General features: G+C 57.8%; 7 protein-coding genes across 8 annotated transcripts; 4 read left to right on the top strand and 3 right to left on the bottom strand.

Annotated features, from left to right (window-relative positions):
- Positions 1–688: 688 nt before the first annotated feature.
- JDV02_000089 (uncharacterized protein) lies at positions 689–1,330 on the bottom strand. The gene is made up of 2 exons (XM_047980858.1): positions 1,193–1,330; positions 689–1,131 (listed from the first exon to the last, which is right to left on the bottom strand). The coding sequence occupies exons 1-2, from the start codon at positions 1,244–1,246 to the stop codon at positions 904–906; spliced, it is 282 nt and encodes a 93-aa protein (XP_047836815.1). The 5' UTR covers positions 1,247–1,330; the 3' UTR covers positions 689–903.
- Positions 1,331–1,543: 213 nt separating this feature from the next.
- JDV02_000088 (uncharacterized protein) lies at positions 1,544–2,998 on the top strand. The gene is made up of 2 exons (XM_047980857.1): positions 1,544–1,885; positions 1,939–2,998. Exons 1-2 carry the CDS (start codon positions 1,698–1,700, stop codon positions 2,606–2,608), a joined length of 858 nt encoding a protein of 285 aa, XP_047836814.1. The 5' UTR covers positions 1,544–1,697; the 3' UTR covers positions 2,609–2,998.
- A 33-nt stretch (positions 2,999–3,031) lies between these two features.
- On the top strand, positions 3,032–4,486 carry JDV02_000087 (uncharacterized protein). Its single transcript, XM_047980856.1, has one exon. It carries the CDS (start codon positions 3,334–3,336, stop codon positions 4,264–4,266), a length of 933 nt encoding a protein of 310 aa, XP_047836813.1. The 5' UTR covers positions 3,032–3,333; the 3' UTR covers positions 4,267–4,486.
- A 146-nt stretch (positions 4,487–4,632) lies between these two features.
- JDV02_000086 (uncharacterized protein) lies at positions 4,633–7,791 on the top strand. The gene is made up of 2 exons (XM_047980855.1): positions 4,633–6,873; positions 6,928–7,791. Exons 1-2 carry the CDS (start codon positions 4,661–4,663, stop codon positions 7,631–7,633), a joined length of 2,919 nt encoding a protein of 972 aa, XP_047836812.1. The 5' UTR covers positions 4,633–4,660; the 3' UTR covers positions 7,634–7,791.
- On the bottom strand, positions 7,516–8,376 carry JDV02_000085 (uncharacterized protein). Its single transcript, XM_047980854.1, has 2 exons — positions 8,141–8,376; positions 7,516–8,066 (listed from the first exon to the last, which is right to left on the bottom strand). The coding sequence occupies exons 1-2, from the start codon at positions 8,251–8,253 to the stop codon at positions 7,799–7,801; spliced, it is 381 nt and encodes a 126-aa protein (XP_047836811.1). The 5' UTR covers positions 8,254–8,376; the 3' UTR covers positions 7,516–7,798.
- A 282-nt stretch (positions 8,377–8,658) lies between these two features.
- Positions 8,659–14,172, top strand: JDV02_000084 (uncharacterized protein). Its single transcript, XM_047980853.1, has 2 exons — positions 8,659–11,520; positions 11,568–14,172. Exons 1-2 carry the CDS (start codon positions 9,270–9,272, stop codon positions 13,868–13,870), a joined length of 4,554 nt encoding a protein of 1,517 aa, XP_047836810.1. The 5' UTR covers positions 8,659–9,269; the 3' UTR covers positions 13,871–14,172.
- JDV02_000083 (uncharacterized protein) lies at positions 14,111–15,302 on the bottom strand. 2 transcript variants are annotated; one of them, XM_047980851.1, is made up of 2 exons: positions 14,534–15,302; positions 14,111–14,445 (listed from the first exon to the last, which is right to left on the bottom strand). In XM_047980851.1, exons 1-2 carry the CDS (start codon positions 15,245–15,247, stop codon positions 14,218–14,220), a joined length of 942 nt encoding a protein of 313 aa, XP_047836808.1. In that variant the 5' UTR covers positions 15,248–15,302; the 3' UTR covers positions 14,111–14,217. The 2 variants fall into 2 exon arrangements, with proteins under 2 accessions (XP_047836808.1, XP_047836809.1); XM_047980852.1 differs by having other exon boundaries at positions 14,111–15,302.
- Positions 15,303–15,347: the final 45 nt, after the last annotated feature.

Genomic DNA, 15,347 nt, shown 5'->3' with positions numbered 1-15,347 from the left:
CTACGCTGGGGGAAGACGGGTGAAGGTGGGGGGGCGCCGGGCTAGCTCTGCAACAATGAGGTGCCTGAACACGTGATCTTGTGTCTCGCACAGGCATAAACTCGGCTTTTACATGTCGGGTCGGCTAACTTGATCGGCATGCGCCCCTTGCGTGTTTGAGTTATTCGATTCCGAGGCATCCTGGAATAACAAGAATTGAGGCATGTCCCTATCTCCTAGTCTCTGTGCCTGATGCAATTGGCTCTGCTAGCGTACCTATCTGGCCCGAGAGGCGCTGCGGTGAGCGTCGAGACAGATCAAGCCACGGGCATGGAAGAGCCAAAGCCCACCAAACACTTCGGGGGGGGCAGAACTAGGCGCTGCCACCAGTTTACGTTCAAGATTCCCTCTTTGCATGAGTTGGTCATGCCATCGGGAGAGTTACTTGATAAAGGCGCGACTGCAGGTCGATCAATACCTTGACTGACCCTCAGAGGTCTTGCAGCGCCAGTCTATCGCATCACAAAATACTAGCATATGCCTGTGGAGAGTCCAGAAAGCACGTATAAGGCACATGAGTACCTAAAGACACAAGCAAATACTTCATTGGCGAGACTTCGCAGAAGGCGCCATCGTCGACCGGCGAGCGCGGGAAGAAGGAGAGGGGGGGGATGGCGCAGGCATCACGTTTGCCCTCACACACGAGGAGCCGCACACTCGGTATTACTGCTGATGTAGGCCGAATCACAAGGGCACTGCGTTGCCTTTGCGTTCGTAGTCAATTCCAAAGCCACGTCATACATGGACAATGCGTGATCGGCCGAGTCCTCTGTACTTCGTATTGAGCGAGCAGATCGCCACATGCCTCTATATGTACACCGGTCGTGTCGTACAATGCCCAATTCGTCACCTCCCTGCACCCGCTTACTGCTTCTTCTCCTGCTCCTCCATGAACTTCCTGTCGGTCTTGTCAGTGATCCGTCTGGCCACAGTGTTCGTCGGGGAAATCGAAATCACGCACTTGATGAAGTCGGCCTCATCAGAGCTCGAGGCGTTGATCGGAGGGGTAGCCTTGTCGGCGGCCGCCTTCTTGGGGCCGGACAGAGCGTAGTATGTGCCGCCGAAGAGGGTAGCCAGCCAACCCATGGCAATCTGTGACGAATCGTCAGTCTGGTGTTCGGGGGCAAGCCGACAGGTAGGAAGGGTGACGGACGTGGTGGCTTCCGAGGCGCAGGCCCGCGACGTTGTAGTAAGCGACACCGGCCATCTTGATGGATTGAGTCTCGGTGTGGAGGGTCGGGGATTGGATCGACGGGGAGGCTATCAAGGCGACGAGAGTGGCTCTGTTGACGATGGTCGCGGGAGAGCTCTCGATCTCAAATTCCGCCCTGAGAGACCGCAGTGCCTGGAATTGCAGGCCGAAAAATTGCCGGGTGGAACGGGTGTAATTGGGCCGGGGTTGGTGAAGATACGCCCCACTACAGGGTAAGCAACTTTACACTAGCCGCACCGCTGTTGACGTCAAGGCGACCTCCAGTTCGCTCGCGACCCCGAAGGACCGAATACCGATACTCCAGTACCAGTAGCCAACCAACAACAGCACCCAACAAACAGCTTACCTCGATCCCCTCGCCACTGCGCAGTTGACTCTGCGTCGACAACTTCTCGTCGCCCCATTTCCAAAGACAGCTCCAGCTACTATTCACTGACACATCGCGATGCCTTGGTGGGGCAAGCCCAAGGAGGAGGCCAAGCCTGACCAGGCTCAGGAAGATGGCACACCAGCCAGCTCGTCTCTCGATCCGCACAAGCTGCCCCCAAGAGAGCGGCTTCCCAAGGGGCTCCAGACGATTGTCGACAAAGCCGACGAGGATGGGAGGCTCTATGAAGACTTGCGCGAGGGATAGTGAGTTCTGCGATCTTCTGTGCGTATTATGTCCCAATAGCTAACTCCTACAGCGCTCGTCCGTCCACCGACACCAACCTCCGCTACGCCGCCTATGCCACACGACTACGGACCATACTACTCTCGGCGCATCGCTATGTCGCGTATACGTCCGACATTGGCGAGTCTTTCCGGCCGGTGGCGCATCCGTACATGGTGCGCACGGCGTACGGAATCTCGTGGATGTACATCCTTGGCGACGTTTCGTACGAAGGGTACAAGGCGTACTGGCACAATCAGCGCATCCTCAACCCGCAGCTACAGCTCACACCGCATCAGGAGAAGGTGACCGGCCTGCCGGCGGAGAGCTCGGCGCCCAAAGACGCGAAACCTAGGACGGTGTCGCCGCTCGAGGACTGGCGGACCGTCATGGTCCAGCGAGGCATCTTCCAGAGCGTAGCAAGCATGGGCCTACCGGCATTCACAATCCACAGCGTGGTGCGCTACTCGGGGCGAGCAATGAAGAACGTCAAGAACGTGACGTTGCGCACGTGGGCGCCCATCGGGCTCGGCCTGGCGATTGTTCCTTTCCTGCCCGCCATGTTCGACGAGCCGGTCGAGCACGCGGTCGAGTGGACCTTCCACCGCGGCTTCGAGGCTTTTGGCGGCAAGCAGGCCGTGGGTGACGCGCCCAGAACTGGGCGGGAAAGGGTGCTGAACCAAAAAGTGATCAAGGATGAGTAGATTAAGCCTTGGTTTCAGCAGTTGGTGTCTATTAGGTATATGTTGTATAAGGCGCTCGTTGATTTGATGGCATTGAAGGCGCAGGACGCTCGACTCTTTCACTCGGTATGAAGACCAGGACCGCTCTGCAGATCATAATGCAATACATATTCACTGCAAGGTACGAGGTATGATGATACCTCATGGTTCACGCGGATGGTGGATACATCAGCTTGGCGGCGAGTCGGCGACGTACGGCCACTGCCCGGCTTTCACGTTCTCTCTGGGGCTGTGTGCGTGGCTTGGCCAGTGCGCGAGTCGCCGACAGAGAGGGGTTGAGGGGTCTCTTGGGGCCTGGGGTCCCTGTCGTTGCCCCACGATAGGCGGCCTCGATTGTCAGCTCACCTACAGTTACGTAGTAACCTCAATCTACACTCAGCATCGCTCTCTGCTAGTCACGACCTGGAATAAGCTTCAAGCCGCTCCTTTGTACCTGAACATTACGGCTCGCAATATCGCAGCCGGATTTAACATTCCAGGGCTTTGGCCTTTGCGCGCCGCGAGCTCAGGGGCGGCAACGCCGAAGCCTGCGTAAGCGTCGGGTGGGAGGAGACTTCCAGACGGTTCCAGGCTTCGCCGCTTCGCTGAGCAACCGCCACAGCCGGCCAGCACTGACGACGCGGCCGTGCCTGCGCTCTCCGAGTCACGACGAGGGATAAAACAATTGAAGCTTCCGCAGATTTACCATGGCGTCCTCATCGAATCCCGACGCCGACGGCACCAGCTACGTCATGCGAGACAAGACAGACGCCACGCTCGTCGGCAAGCACTGCCAGTACGAGTACTGCAACCAACTCGATTTCCTCCCCTTCCTCTGCCAGTCATGCGGCAAGACTTACTGCCTCGATCACCGCACCGAGTCGGGCCACAAGTGCTCCAATCCGGGCGCCTGGGCGCAGCGCAAGCGGCAGGCCGAACTCGCCAAGCCGTCCATCGGCCAGGGCAAGACGCTGCGAGACCGCGTCTCCCAAAAGCCCTGCGCCTCGCCCGACTGTAAGACGGTCGTGGGCACGTCGCTGACGCCGGGCGTTCACTGCGACACGTGCAATCGCGACTACTGCCTCAAGCATCGGCTGAGGGAGGACCACGACTGCAAGAACCTGGTGCCCATCGGGGCCCGTCCCTCGCCGCAGATCGACGCCGTCGCGCAGAAGACGAAAACTACACTCGACAAGTTGCGCGCTTGGGGCTCAGCCAAGCGCCAGCAGGCCGAACGCGCCCTGCCAAAGCCGAAGCCCAGTTCCACGGCGGCGCGTCTCGCCGCCACGGCCAAGCTCAGGAAGACAGCCAAGGGTCGCAAAGACATTTCCGAAGACAAGCGCATCTACCTCTACGTCGAGGCAGAGGCGGAGACGGCTAAAGCCAAGCTTCCAAAGGGGGAGTTCTTCTTCTCCAAGGATTGGGTTGTCGGTCGCTTGCTCGACGATGCGGCGCAGCAGCTGCAGGTGCAGAACATGAACAACAAGAGCTCCGATGAGAGGGACAAGCTGCGTGTCTTCCACGTCGAAGGCGGCCGGCTGCTCGAGTTCAACGAGAAGATCGGGTCGTCACTGCAGAGCGGCAACACCGTCATTCTACTCAGGGGCGTTGGACCGCCCCCGAATTTGATGGAGCCATGAGTTTTTGTCGGCGTTTAACGGGGAAGTAGTGTGGAGGCGATGGTCATTGTGAGGACTTGAGCATCAATACCCAGATTATAGAGGCATGGGAAGCCGGCATTATTGGCTACGAGGTACATGAAGAGCACTTCAAATTTAATCAGCCATTGTGGAATCAAATTGTAATATAGAGTAGAGCACTCATCGTCTCAATGACCAAATGGCCAACGGCATATTGAGTCTTCGGATCTCGATGTTCGGTTCAGGGTAGTAAAGTTGGTGTTGATCGCCTGGCTTAAGGGGTCACGTGCTTTCGTGTTGGCTCGCGACTCAATGACGCAGACCCAGAGTGCTGCCCACTCCTGTCGCATCCACCGTTCTTTCAATATGCGTTCCGTGGCGTTCGCGCAACGTTATGCCTCCCCACGTGCCGCGAAAGCGGCTGCGCGAATCGCCGAGCCCTGAGAAGAGCCCGAATGGCTCCGGTCCGAAGGGGCACTCGACTGGCTCAAGTCGGCGAAAAACCACCTTATACGATGACCTCGACGCAACCGCACACCCCTCGTCCTCGAAACAATTCACGTCAGTTGCGTCGGGTTTTGATGAGGATGATAGCGACAGCTCTTTGACGTCTCTTTCGGATCAAGAGTTTGAAGATGTTCCCGCGGCGAAGCGGCCAAGAATCGAACAGTCCGACGATGAAGACGATATTGAGTTTGAAGACGTCGAGGCGCCGACCGTGTCCTCAACAGCCGTGCCGACGGTGTCGGGCGACCTCGAACTGACGCTCAACAAGGACACTCGTATCTCGCTTACGAATCCTTTTGGCGAGAAGAAAGGTCCTACGAAGCGGGAGCGGAAAGTCCGAAATGCGACCCACTGCGTGCACGTCATGTCATTGCTTTGGCACAACGCAGTGCGGAACTCGTGGCTTTGCGATGCCGAGCTTCAGGCCATAATGGTCTCGCACATCCCTCCCAGACTCTGGGGCGAAGTTGAGCGCTGGAGACGAAACTCTGGTCTCGTCAAGGCCCTTCCGCCGTCGAAGGCTAAACCACCGCCTAAAGAGCGCGCCAAAGGCCAGGGCAGGCGAAAGGCGCCGTCCGACCGTGAGGCTAGGGACTGGAGCTCGGAGGCAACAAGACTGGAGGACGGTGTCGTGGACATGAGCCATGGCGATCCTCTTTTTCGCCTGATGCAGACCTTGGTATCCTGGTGGAAGCAGCGTTTCCGAATTACCGCACCTGGTTTGCGAAAATGGGGCTACATGGACCTAGAGCGGCTGGATCGACTCACCAAAGGATTTCAAGATCGTCCCGAGGACACGGCGCGGTTCGGGGAGAGGATACTCGATCTAAATTCATTTCGCCAGTGCGCCATCGACTGCCGTGGAAGTCGTGACGTGGGAGCACAGCTTTTCACGGCGCTTTTGCGGGGATTAGGCTTGGAAGCGCGCATGGTTGCTAATTTGCAGTGCCTCGGGTTTGGGTGGAACAAACTGGAAGATGCCGAGCCAGAGAAGGACGACAAGACAGCCGAGGAAGTCGTGACAACCAAAGCATCAAGAAAGTCAAAGGCGAACGGCTCTAGAACCCCGAAAATGTCACAGGAGGCGGTTTCAGACAAGAAGCGAAATGTGCGATCATCTGACAAAGTCAAGCGGGAAGACTCTGACGACAAGCTTAAGCTGGAATATATGGACACTGATGACGAATCAGTTGTGGAGGTGGAGATCACGCCCAAGAAGACACGGACGTTAAAAAAGTTCGACAACGACTTGGAATTTCCCCACTACTGGACTGAAGTGCTATCCCCAGTCACCAAAAAGTATTTGCCGGTAGATCCCATCAAAGCGACCATTGCAACAAACCGCGACCTGGTTGAGTCATTCGAACCGCGGGGGGCAAAGGCGGATAGGGCTCGAGAGATCATGGCTTACATAGTCGGATATTCCCCTGACGGGACAGCCAAGGACATAACAGTGCGATATCTTAAGCGGCAAACAATGCCTGGTCGAACCAAGGGTGTGCGTTTGTCTCCTGACAAGATCCCGGTCTATAATCGTCACGGCAAAGTCAAGCGCTATGAGTTATATGACTGGTTCAAGACCGCTATGTCGGGGTATCGACGAGGGGACAGGAAACGACCTATCACTGAGGTCGATGAGCAGGAGGACACCACCGATCTAAAACCTGCCAAACCCGAGAAGAAGGAAGTCAAGGAAGGCCAAGAAACGCTACAATATTACAAGCAATCCAAGGACTTCGTGCTGGAGAGACATCTCAGGCGAGAAGAAGCTCTCAAGCCTGACGCAGCCCCTGCTAAGAAGTTCACGAACAAGCTTAAAGGCGGCAAAGTCGAGGAGTTGGATGTTTTCCTACGCGCAGACGTTGTCAATGTCAAGAGCGCTGAGACATGGCACAAGCAGGGCCGAGCTCCCATCCCTGGTGAGCAGCCGCTGAAAAGGGTTCCCTATCGGGCTGCCACCTTGAATCGGAAGCGTGTGATCCTGGAGGCGGAGGCAGCCACCGGTGAAAAGGTGTTGCAGGGACTGTACAGCTTTGAGCAGACCGATTGGATCATACCACCTCCAATCAAGGATGGCGTCATCCCGAAGAATGAATATGGGTATATATGCCAGCTCCTGTACTACTACCAGAACTATTGCTTACCATCGCATAGGAATATTGATTTGTTTGCGGAACACATGTGTCCCAAAGGTGCGGTCCATGTGCCGTTTCGAGGTGCCATGCGTGTCTGCAAGAGGCTACAGATCGACTATGCTGAGGCTGTCGTCGACTTTGAGTTTGGGCACCGCATGGCAGTACCTGTGATACAGGGAGTCGTTATCGCAGAAGAGCACCGCGACCAAGTCATGGCTGAGCTGGAAAAGGACGAGGCCGAGCGGCGCCGAAAGGAAGACGAAAAGCGGCGCACCGCGTCATTGAAACAATGGCGCAAGTTTATAATGGGCCTACGCATTGTACAACGGATTCGTCAAGAGTATGGCGACATTGACGACAGCGTGTCGGTATTTGCGCACAAGGGCGGCGTCCCGCTCCACGAGCCGTTGGCGGAGCATCATGACGAAGACTTGGCGGGCGGATTTTTGCCTGAGGGCTACGAGGAGGATGTCAATGAAGATGGTACAAGCCAGCAAATATCGAGCTTTTTCCCAGTTGGAGATGAGGACGGAGAGGAACCGGTAGATGATGGACTCATTATGGAGGACCACCAGCACGACGTCGGCAGGCCCTCAAACAAAGACCAGGCATCAGAGGAAGAGCAAGAAAGCAAGACAAAGACGCCGGCTCGAAGACAGCCTGCAAGAGGTCGGCAAAAAGCGGGACGGAAGATCGTGTCCGAGGACGAAAATGAGGACGAGTGATCAAATGGGTCAACTCAGACGCTGCCAACGACCAATAATAGTACAGTATACAACGCGACGCATGTTAGGAAACCCAATATCACATATAGATGCCACTTATCCTGTGTGGCTGCATTGGAGCTGTTACTTTCGGATGCATTGTATTCGTAATAAAGGTCCTTGAGGCTAGCGATTTTTTCCAAATCTCTCATGCCACTTGCCCTTGCTACCCGTATCTTTCAAGGGGCCCCTGTTGACGGTCGACTCAGGAACGGCGTCGAGCTCGACAGTTTCCTGTATGGTTGAGATGATGGATAGGCCGGGCTGAGGGTTGGAGGACGGCGTGCTCGGCGAAATCAGAAATAGAGCGTTCGAAGTGTTCTTCTGCCGCATCGCATATGATTTGTCGGCCGTCTTGAGCACCGCGGCGGATTCTGACGATTCGAGAGTGAGACTGCGGTTGTCAGATATAAGATACCCAAAGTGTTGGTCCCGAGATGGAGAGGAGGGGGATCACATAGCACCTACACCGGGGCGGCGTCAGATTCGAGTAACGACTCAAGCTCGGGTGGCAGCTCGACGAGGCGGTAGCCCGCATCGTGCGGCAGGTGGAGGAGAGTTATCCCCTGCTCCTGGCTCATGATGGCTTTTGGCGTTTGCACTAGATGCAGTGCTATGACAAGTGATGCATCAATCTCATGATGAGTGCAGCGGGCACGAGGGCGTGAGTAGCGAATGAGTGAGGTCTAGATACTGACAGACAGTGAGGGGCCTGGAGGACATCGTCGGCGGGGTTGTTCAGGGATAATAAAGCGGGCTGCTGCCCCTCCATCCATTTTCGGCACAGCGTTGTTTACATGGCGGGACGGGGTTCAGTGGTCAGGGGCCCACTCGTGCTTTTTTTAGCAGGCCAACAAACCAAGAAGCCACCTGCAGTCAGTGCTGGGTCCGATCGCACTGGCCCTGACGCGTTTGACGCGTCTAGCCTGCCGGGATCCATGATCTTCCGTACTTGCCTCGCTTGACCGCTCGTTTGCAGGACGTAAACTACATACAGCGAGTGTTCGGACAGGAAAAGGGACCCCATTTCGGCTGGTCTCACCACAGCGCAGGGACGCTTACCCATCTTATTCTTCACCCCGTGGCATCACCGGCATCGCGCATAGCCTTTATTCTGTAAATACCCCCTGCCCTTGTCTGTTCTTGACCCCGTCGCGCGCCTTGTCTACCTGGGCTTGAGCGCCCTGCGCCACCGTGGTTCCCCGATCGCCTCCGTGTGGGCTGCATATCGACAAAAGCCTCGCACGCGAGCCATCCAATCCTTCTCGCATCATACATACGTACGTAGTACATGTTTACCTGTACGCCTCGGCGTCACCATTCAACGCCCGCCTGCGTGAGGTGGCCCACACCGGACCCGCTCCGTTCATGCGTTGTTGTGCGCACGGCATCGACAGGCACCGCGCGCTCACGTCGTAACGAAGAGACTGCGACCGATTAGACGGCCCCCTCCTCCGACCGCGACCAAGCGACGACGGGCCACACCCTTGGCCAGAGACAACAAATACCAGCCGGCACGGCTCACGCGCCTGCACACACCTCATCGCTCGAGGCCGGCCCGACGCCTCTAGCATGAGCGCGGCCCGTTGACGGGACCATGGTTCGCGTCACCGACGACCTGGCGCTCTCGCCCGAGAGCGTCGTTCTCTACCATGCCTCGGACCCGCTGCTCGGTCACCTGCCCGTCCTCGTCTTCCACGGGCCTTCGACCACGGCCAACTACACGCACAACAGCTCCCGCGTCCAGCTCCATGTTCTCTCGCCCGCCGGCTTCCAGTCCTTTCCACGCGTCACCATCTCGCCCAACTCACCCTTCTACACCGTCGTCAACCACCTACCCCGCGAATTCCAGGGCGACGAGGTCTATCGTGGCCTTGCATTTGGCCTCTTCAAGTACTTCAACGAGCTCTCGGACGGCGTCAAGACATACCTGCGCAATGCGTATCCCACCAGGGGCAAACGACCTGGCAGCGCGCCTGCGCTCTTTGGCGAGCAGCACGCTGCCGACTTGGTCGCTACCATGACCAAAAGCGAAAATGCGACCTCCGTTATCACAGCGCTCAACGAGGCGCTCCAAACCCAGCATGTGAGCCATGTCGACGTCGATTTCGTGCTCCCGCCCGGCACCATCGTGCCGCTACAACCCACCGATTACGAAGAGGTACCTGACGATGAGGACGACATACTTGATCCGACATTGCGCCAGTATGGTGGCTACACGCCGCTCGTGAAACTTCTCGGCGAACCGGTATTCCTACCCACAAGTCGACTGCGTCGGGCACCGTCCAAGCCGACGGCCTTGAACCGAAGCAAGTCATTCACCAAGGACCAGAAGTTTGAGCTGAGGATGAAACTGGCTGAGCTTGTCGACACGGAGGAGCGCTACGTCATGAAACTTGGTGAGCTGGTGCACCACATTGCTCGTGACTTCCGAGAGTCGGCCAAGAAACGGTCACCGGATAGCCTGAGTCCGTCCGAGGAGGAACTCGGGAGGCTGTTTCCACCTTCCGCGGACAGCATCTTGCAGGTCAACTCGGAGTTTGTCCAACAGCTTCGGAAGATTATGGACGAGTCGGAGGAGGAGGCGACCAAAGACATGGAGACTACAACGCCCAACATCCTAGGCTCTAAGCTAGGGAACTCCCCGCGGATACGCGACCCGAGCGGCGCCCTGGCCATGGCGCGCTTGTTCTTGGAATGGTTCCCGAAATTTACAGAATGCTACCAAAACTACATCAAAGCCAGCCAGCATTTCCCGACCCTGCTCAACTCGTTCCTCGACCAGCAGTCAAGCTTCAGGCAGCGCGTTCACCAAACAGGCGAACAGACTGTTCGCTCCATTCTCATCGAGCCCGTGCAGCGACTGCCTCGATACAGTCTCCTCATCGACCAAATTGTGGGGTCACTTCCCATGACCCATCCGGCCCTACAGCCCATGCTGAAGGCCCGGGATATCATAACCAATATCTGTTCTATGGATGAGCCGCTACCCGACAAGCCTCATGTGGTCAGCCGACTTCGAAATATGGTTGAAGCCTGGCCCGTGGAATTCGAGCCGCAAGGCCGTTTGGTCCTGGCAGCCGACTTCCTGGAACTGACCCCTCCGTTCCAGTCTCCTGCTAGTGAGGTAGAAGCAGCAGGCATGTTCTTGCTGTTCTCCGACTGCATTGTTGTGCTCAAGAAGACGGGGGCCAGCATGACTGGGCGAGATCTCCTGCGGGAGATTGACAAGCCGTCGGCGGCGGAACTGTTGATCTCGATGACCAACGCAGCCGGCGGGACAGCTTCCTATGAATTTGCGTTCACGGGATGGCATACTTTGGCAGATGTGCGCTTCACTGAGTCGTCTGATGGGACACTGGTGTGGATGACGTCGACGCAGGACATGAAGGGTGCGCATACTGGCGAGCACAAATTGAGCAAGTCACCTACATCTCGCTGCTTCATGCTGCAGGAGGCATTTGAGGGCAAGGCCGCCAAATGGGCAGAGGATATCGTCAAAGCCCGAGTGGAGGCGCGTTTCTCAGAAGCGGAACGCGAAAATCCCTGTTGGACGCTTCGTTCTGTGCGCATGCAGGACAGTAGCCTCGGACTGCACGCTGCCGTCTTCCAAGAGGGAGCGCACCAGCTCATCGAGGGTCGACGGGAGCCCGCATCAATCAGGATCGTAGTCGATCACGAGAAGGGCACCAAGGGTGCGCCTGTAGGACACTATGGCGTCGAGATCGTGGTCAATTTGTCGAGCGGCAACATGAAGCGCGTATCGATACTCACTGTGGGGCTAAACGGCAAGCAGTATCAGGACGACGTGGCGCTGGAGGACTTATTGCCGACCATGTCGCGCAGGAGTAAGTTACCCATCCACGTGGAAAGGATTTATGCTAATTGTGGCCAGTTATCCAACTCCTAAGCACGCAATTCGACCTCGCCAACATGAACCTCACGGCCGCGCTGGTCTCATACTATACCAAGACTATTCGTGGATTGAGTTTGTCCAATAGAGTGGAAAAAACGCGGTCATTCCTTGCCGCGTCTCCTGTCAAGCTCCTCTCCAACCTTTGGGGAGGCGGGTCGAACAGCAACACGCCGGAGATAACTGTGACGAATAACAAGCACCAGCATACGCCGTCGCTGCACCGCACTGAGAGCCACCACTCGATGTTTGGGTCCATCAGGGGCAAAGATGAGCGCCCGGCTACAGCCGACAGCCGTCCGGAGAACCCCCTGATGAGGCTCGAGCAGACATTTACGGGATACATTGCCGCCCTCCAGGGACGCAAGGGCTCCATCATCGGCCGCACGCTGTTGAACAGGTCTCTTGTGGACGAGCTGACCGTCAACGACCTGTACAACCGACTGATCGAAAGCCCGTTCGACTACGAGGCAGGAAGCGACCTTGGTACCGAAGTCATATTCGTTGCGTTCGAAAACTTTATCAGAATGGCCTGGGCAGAGCAGATGGGCCCAGTCATGACGATGCAGGCACTCGATTCACTGCAAGAGCGGGCGAACAAGAGAGTCCCCGGAAATTTTGCGGATTTTGTCAACTATTTGTTTAAGGAGATGGCACCACAGAATCGCAGAGCGTTCACGGCGTTGATCAAGCTGCTGGCCGATTTGCTCGATGGATGTGGTAATGACAGCGACCGCGGTGCGTTGACGCTGGCGTTTGCGGAGCTTCTGGTCACGGATGGCACGGCGCCTAACTACATCAACCTGCTCGACCGTCTGGTAGAAGACTGCGACAAAATCTTTGAGGACCCGTGGATGCAGCACACACTCAACTTTGCAGGATCTAGCATCGACTCCATCAGCTCCGGCACACGTCCCAGAGCACATACTGCCTCCATAACTTCCAACACATCGTCACTGCGCCGCAAGTTTGGCCTTGATATGCTCCTGAGACAGAATCAAAAGGAGGAGAGGCCATCGGTGTGGCGCTCGCTCAGCAAGCACCGGAATCCCGCTACTGGCGAAGCTTCGAGCTTGTCTCGTGGAGTCATGAGCCGTACACGATCGATCGACGACAACACGATACCGAGGGGTCTGCTCAAGCGGCCTGGGTCGCGTGACCGACCTCCGCTTGCCGGGGCCTTTGACGAGGCGCCACAGCGGCCGGCGAGCTCTCATCGACTCGACTTCCCGCTCGACACCATTGGAGAGCCTCCGGACAACCCGGCAGGGTCCAAGCGCAGCAAAAAGAAGCGCCGCAGCTCTCTGTCCGACTTGAAGAGCTTGATGGCGTCTGCTACCATCGATGACGAGCCGCTCGAGCCGCTCCAGACGACTAGGGAGACTTCTGGCAAGATGAACGCGACGACGCCGGTTACGAGCCCCAAGAACGCAGCACCTTCTAGGATACCGGTGAGCCCTAACGTGGCGCACGTTCTGAAGAGTCCGCGATCAAAGGAAAACTATGCCGACCCTTTTGCAAGCACGCCCTTGATCATCGGACCGCCCCTAGTGCGACCGGAGACGGCGCCCAAGGTCGAGCCGCTGGCCAAGATACCCGCTCCTTCGAGACCCCAGGACTCGCCGATTAAGCGTCGGAGTCACGCCAAGACGCTCTCGTCAACGAGCATCCCTATACTTAAGCCGGCGCGACCTGCCACCTCTGGGGGAGACTCCCCAACACGGCCGTCTAGCCCGACTAGGACCGCGACGATGAAGTTGCGCCTACAATCGCCACAGAGGCTGCGCGAGCGCTTGCAGACGGAGAAAAAGGCGGTTGGAGACGCGGACGCATCTCTGCAGTCTGAGATGTCCCGAATCGGTGCCGAGATGGCACGCCTCGACCACAGCGACGGCAGCAATCAGACAGCGGACGTGCGGCGACTGGGCGCGTCGGTTAAGGCGCTCGAGAACAGGATTCCGGCGGTGTTGCGCGAGCTCACAGACAAGCAGGCCGCAATGCAGCGTGCCATGGAGACGACGGTGAAGTCGACCGAGGTGAAGATGCGGGCGGTGGACCAGCTGCACAAGGAAGCGGTGGCAGAAAACGAGCTGCTGTATGAGCGCTTTAACGGCGAGCTGGCCAAGATTGTCAAGGCGCTCAAGGGCAAAGGCAAGGATGACAGTGAGGAGCTCTTGGCGCGGCTCAAGGACCAGAGCGAGGAGACGGCGCGACTCAAGAAGGAAAATGCACGACTGAAGCGCGACATGGCGAGCCTGCGGGCGGCGCTCAAAAGCTTGGAGTGAAGCGTCGCATTTCCTGACGGTGCCGACGACATGTGCACCCGCGAACTGTGTTGGGTACTTTGTATAGAGTGTTGTACACTTGGTTGAGTTCTGTCTACGCACAGCATAGGAGTCTGACCGGCACTGGGTTTATATGGACTGGGCGGGCGGTGCGCGGTGGGCTCTGTACAGAAACGGGATCGGTCTGGTTCAGGCGGTCACTGTAGGGATGCACAAATTGAGACGTGGAAATGACCACGACTTGGAATCGAGTCGCAAGTACAGACTACAGTACCCATACGCCACGCTATGCTACGAAATGGTGCACTCTCCCTACTAGGCTTCTTACCTCGTCATCCATAGCTCTTTCAGCGATACATTGAGAACTGCGAATCGTCTTCTACAGCATCGCTGTCCTGCGTTGATGTCGGCTTCTTCTCTTTGCCCTGTTCGTACCGGCACTCGAAGAAGAGTGGACCTGCCTGGACGGCGCGGATGGGCGTGGTGGAGGCGCCGCCAAGAGCAGACCCTGTGAAGGGGTTACTCAGTGTGGGGGGCTGAAGGTCAGGCTGCGAGGGAATCCAGAGCTGGGGATGCTGTTTATTGCGCGTGAGCTACTGTTGCCTCGGTGGCCCTGATGGAAGGGATACGGAACCTAAGGAGGGGGGATTTGAATTGACAAACCTCGATCGGGGCAGGAGCCTCGTCGTGCAGCTCGATGGCGAGAGTAAAAGTGCTGCCTTCGGGAGGCGGGGGGTTCGTCTCCGCCGCGTAGGCTATCCTTCGCAAGGCACCCCTGAAGGCCTCGTTGACGTCCGTCCAGTTGACGGCACCGTCATCATCATCATCGCCACCCATGCCGCGATACAACATCACCATCCTCCTCCTCCTCCGCTCCTCCGCCGCGGCCGCGCCGACACCACCCCTGCCCTTCCTGTTCCAACCCCCTCCTCCTCCTCCCCCGACGGCACCACCACCACCACCATCAGCACCACGGCCCTGGTCGTCGAGGTCCTCGCGCGGAAAGCCCGAGAGGTCAAAGACCCAGCGCTCGGCGACGGCGAGGTCGTCGGGGTGGTGCACGACGAGGGCGACGGTGCGGACGGCGCCGCGGCGGAGCTGGGGCAAGACGGCGGCGACGGCGTCGCGGACCCAGGCGCAGACGTCCGGGTGCCTCGACTGGTAGGCGGGGAGGTTGTAAGCGGTGGCGAGGAGGAAGGTTTCGGGTGGGTAGAGGCGGCGGTGGCGGAGGAGCGTGTGCAGGGCGATGGTGAGGAAGGCGGCGAAGGAGGAGAGGAGCGCGGAGGTCTGTGGGGGGGGGAGGGAGATGGGGGCGTCGTCCGAGTCGTCGGGGGGCGGCGCGGGGCCGGCGGCGGCGGCGGCGGCCGAGGTGGACATGCCGGATAGGGCGCAGCGCTATTTGTTGTCGCCTCCGATAGCAGTGATAGGGAACAAAAGGGAGGATTGGATGGAGGTGATGGTGTCGCGTAGAGGGGAG

Source organism: Purpureocillium takamizusanense, chromosome 1, assembly GCF_022605165.1.
Source record: "Purpureocillium takamizusanense chromosome 1, complete sequence".
Classification (NCBI taxonomy): domain Eukaryota; kingdom Fungi; phylum Ascomycota; class Sordariomycetes; order Hypocreales; family Ophiocordycipitaceae; genus Purpureocillium; species Purpureocillium takamizusanense.
Note: the sequence above shows the minus strand (reverse complement) of the source record. Positions and strands in the feature narration are given on the sequence as shown.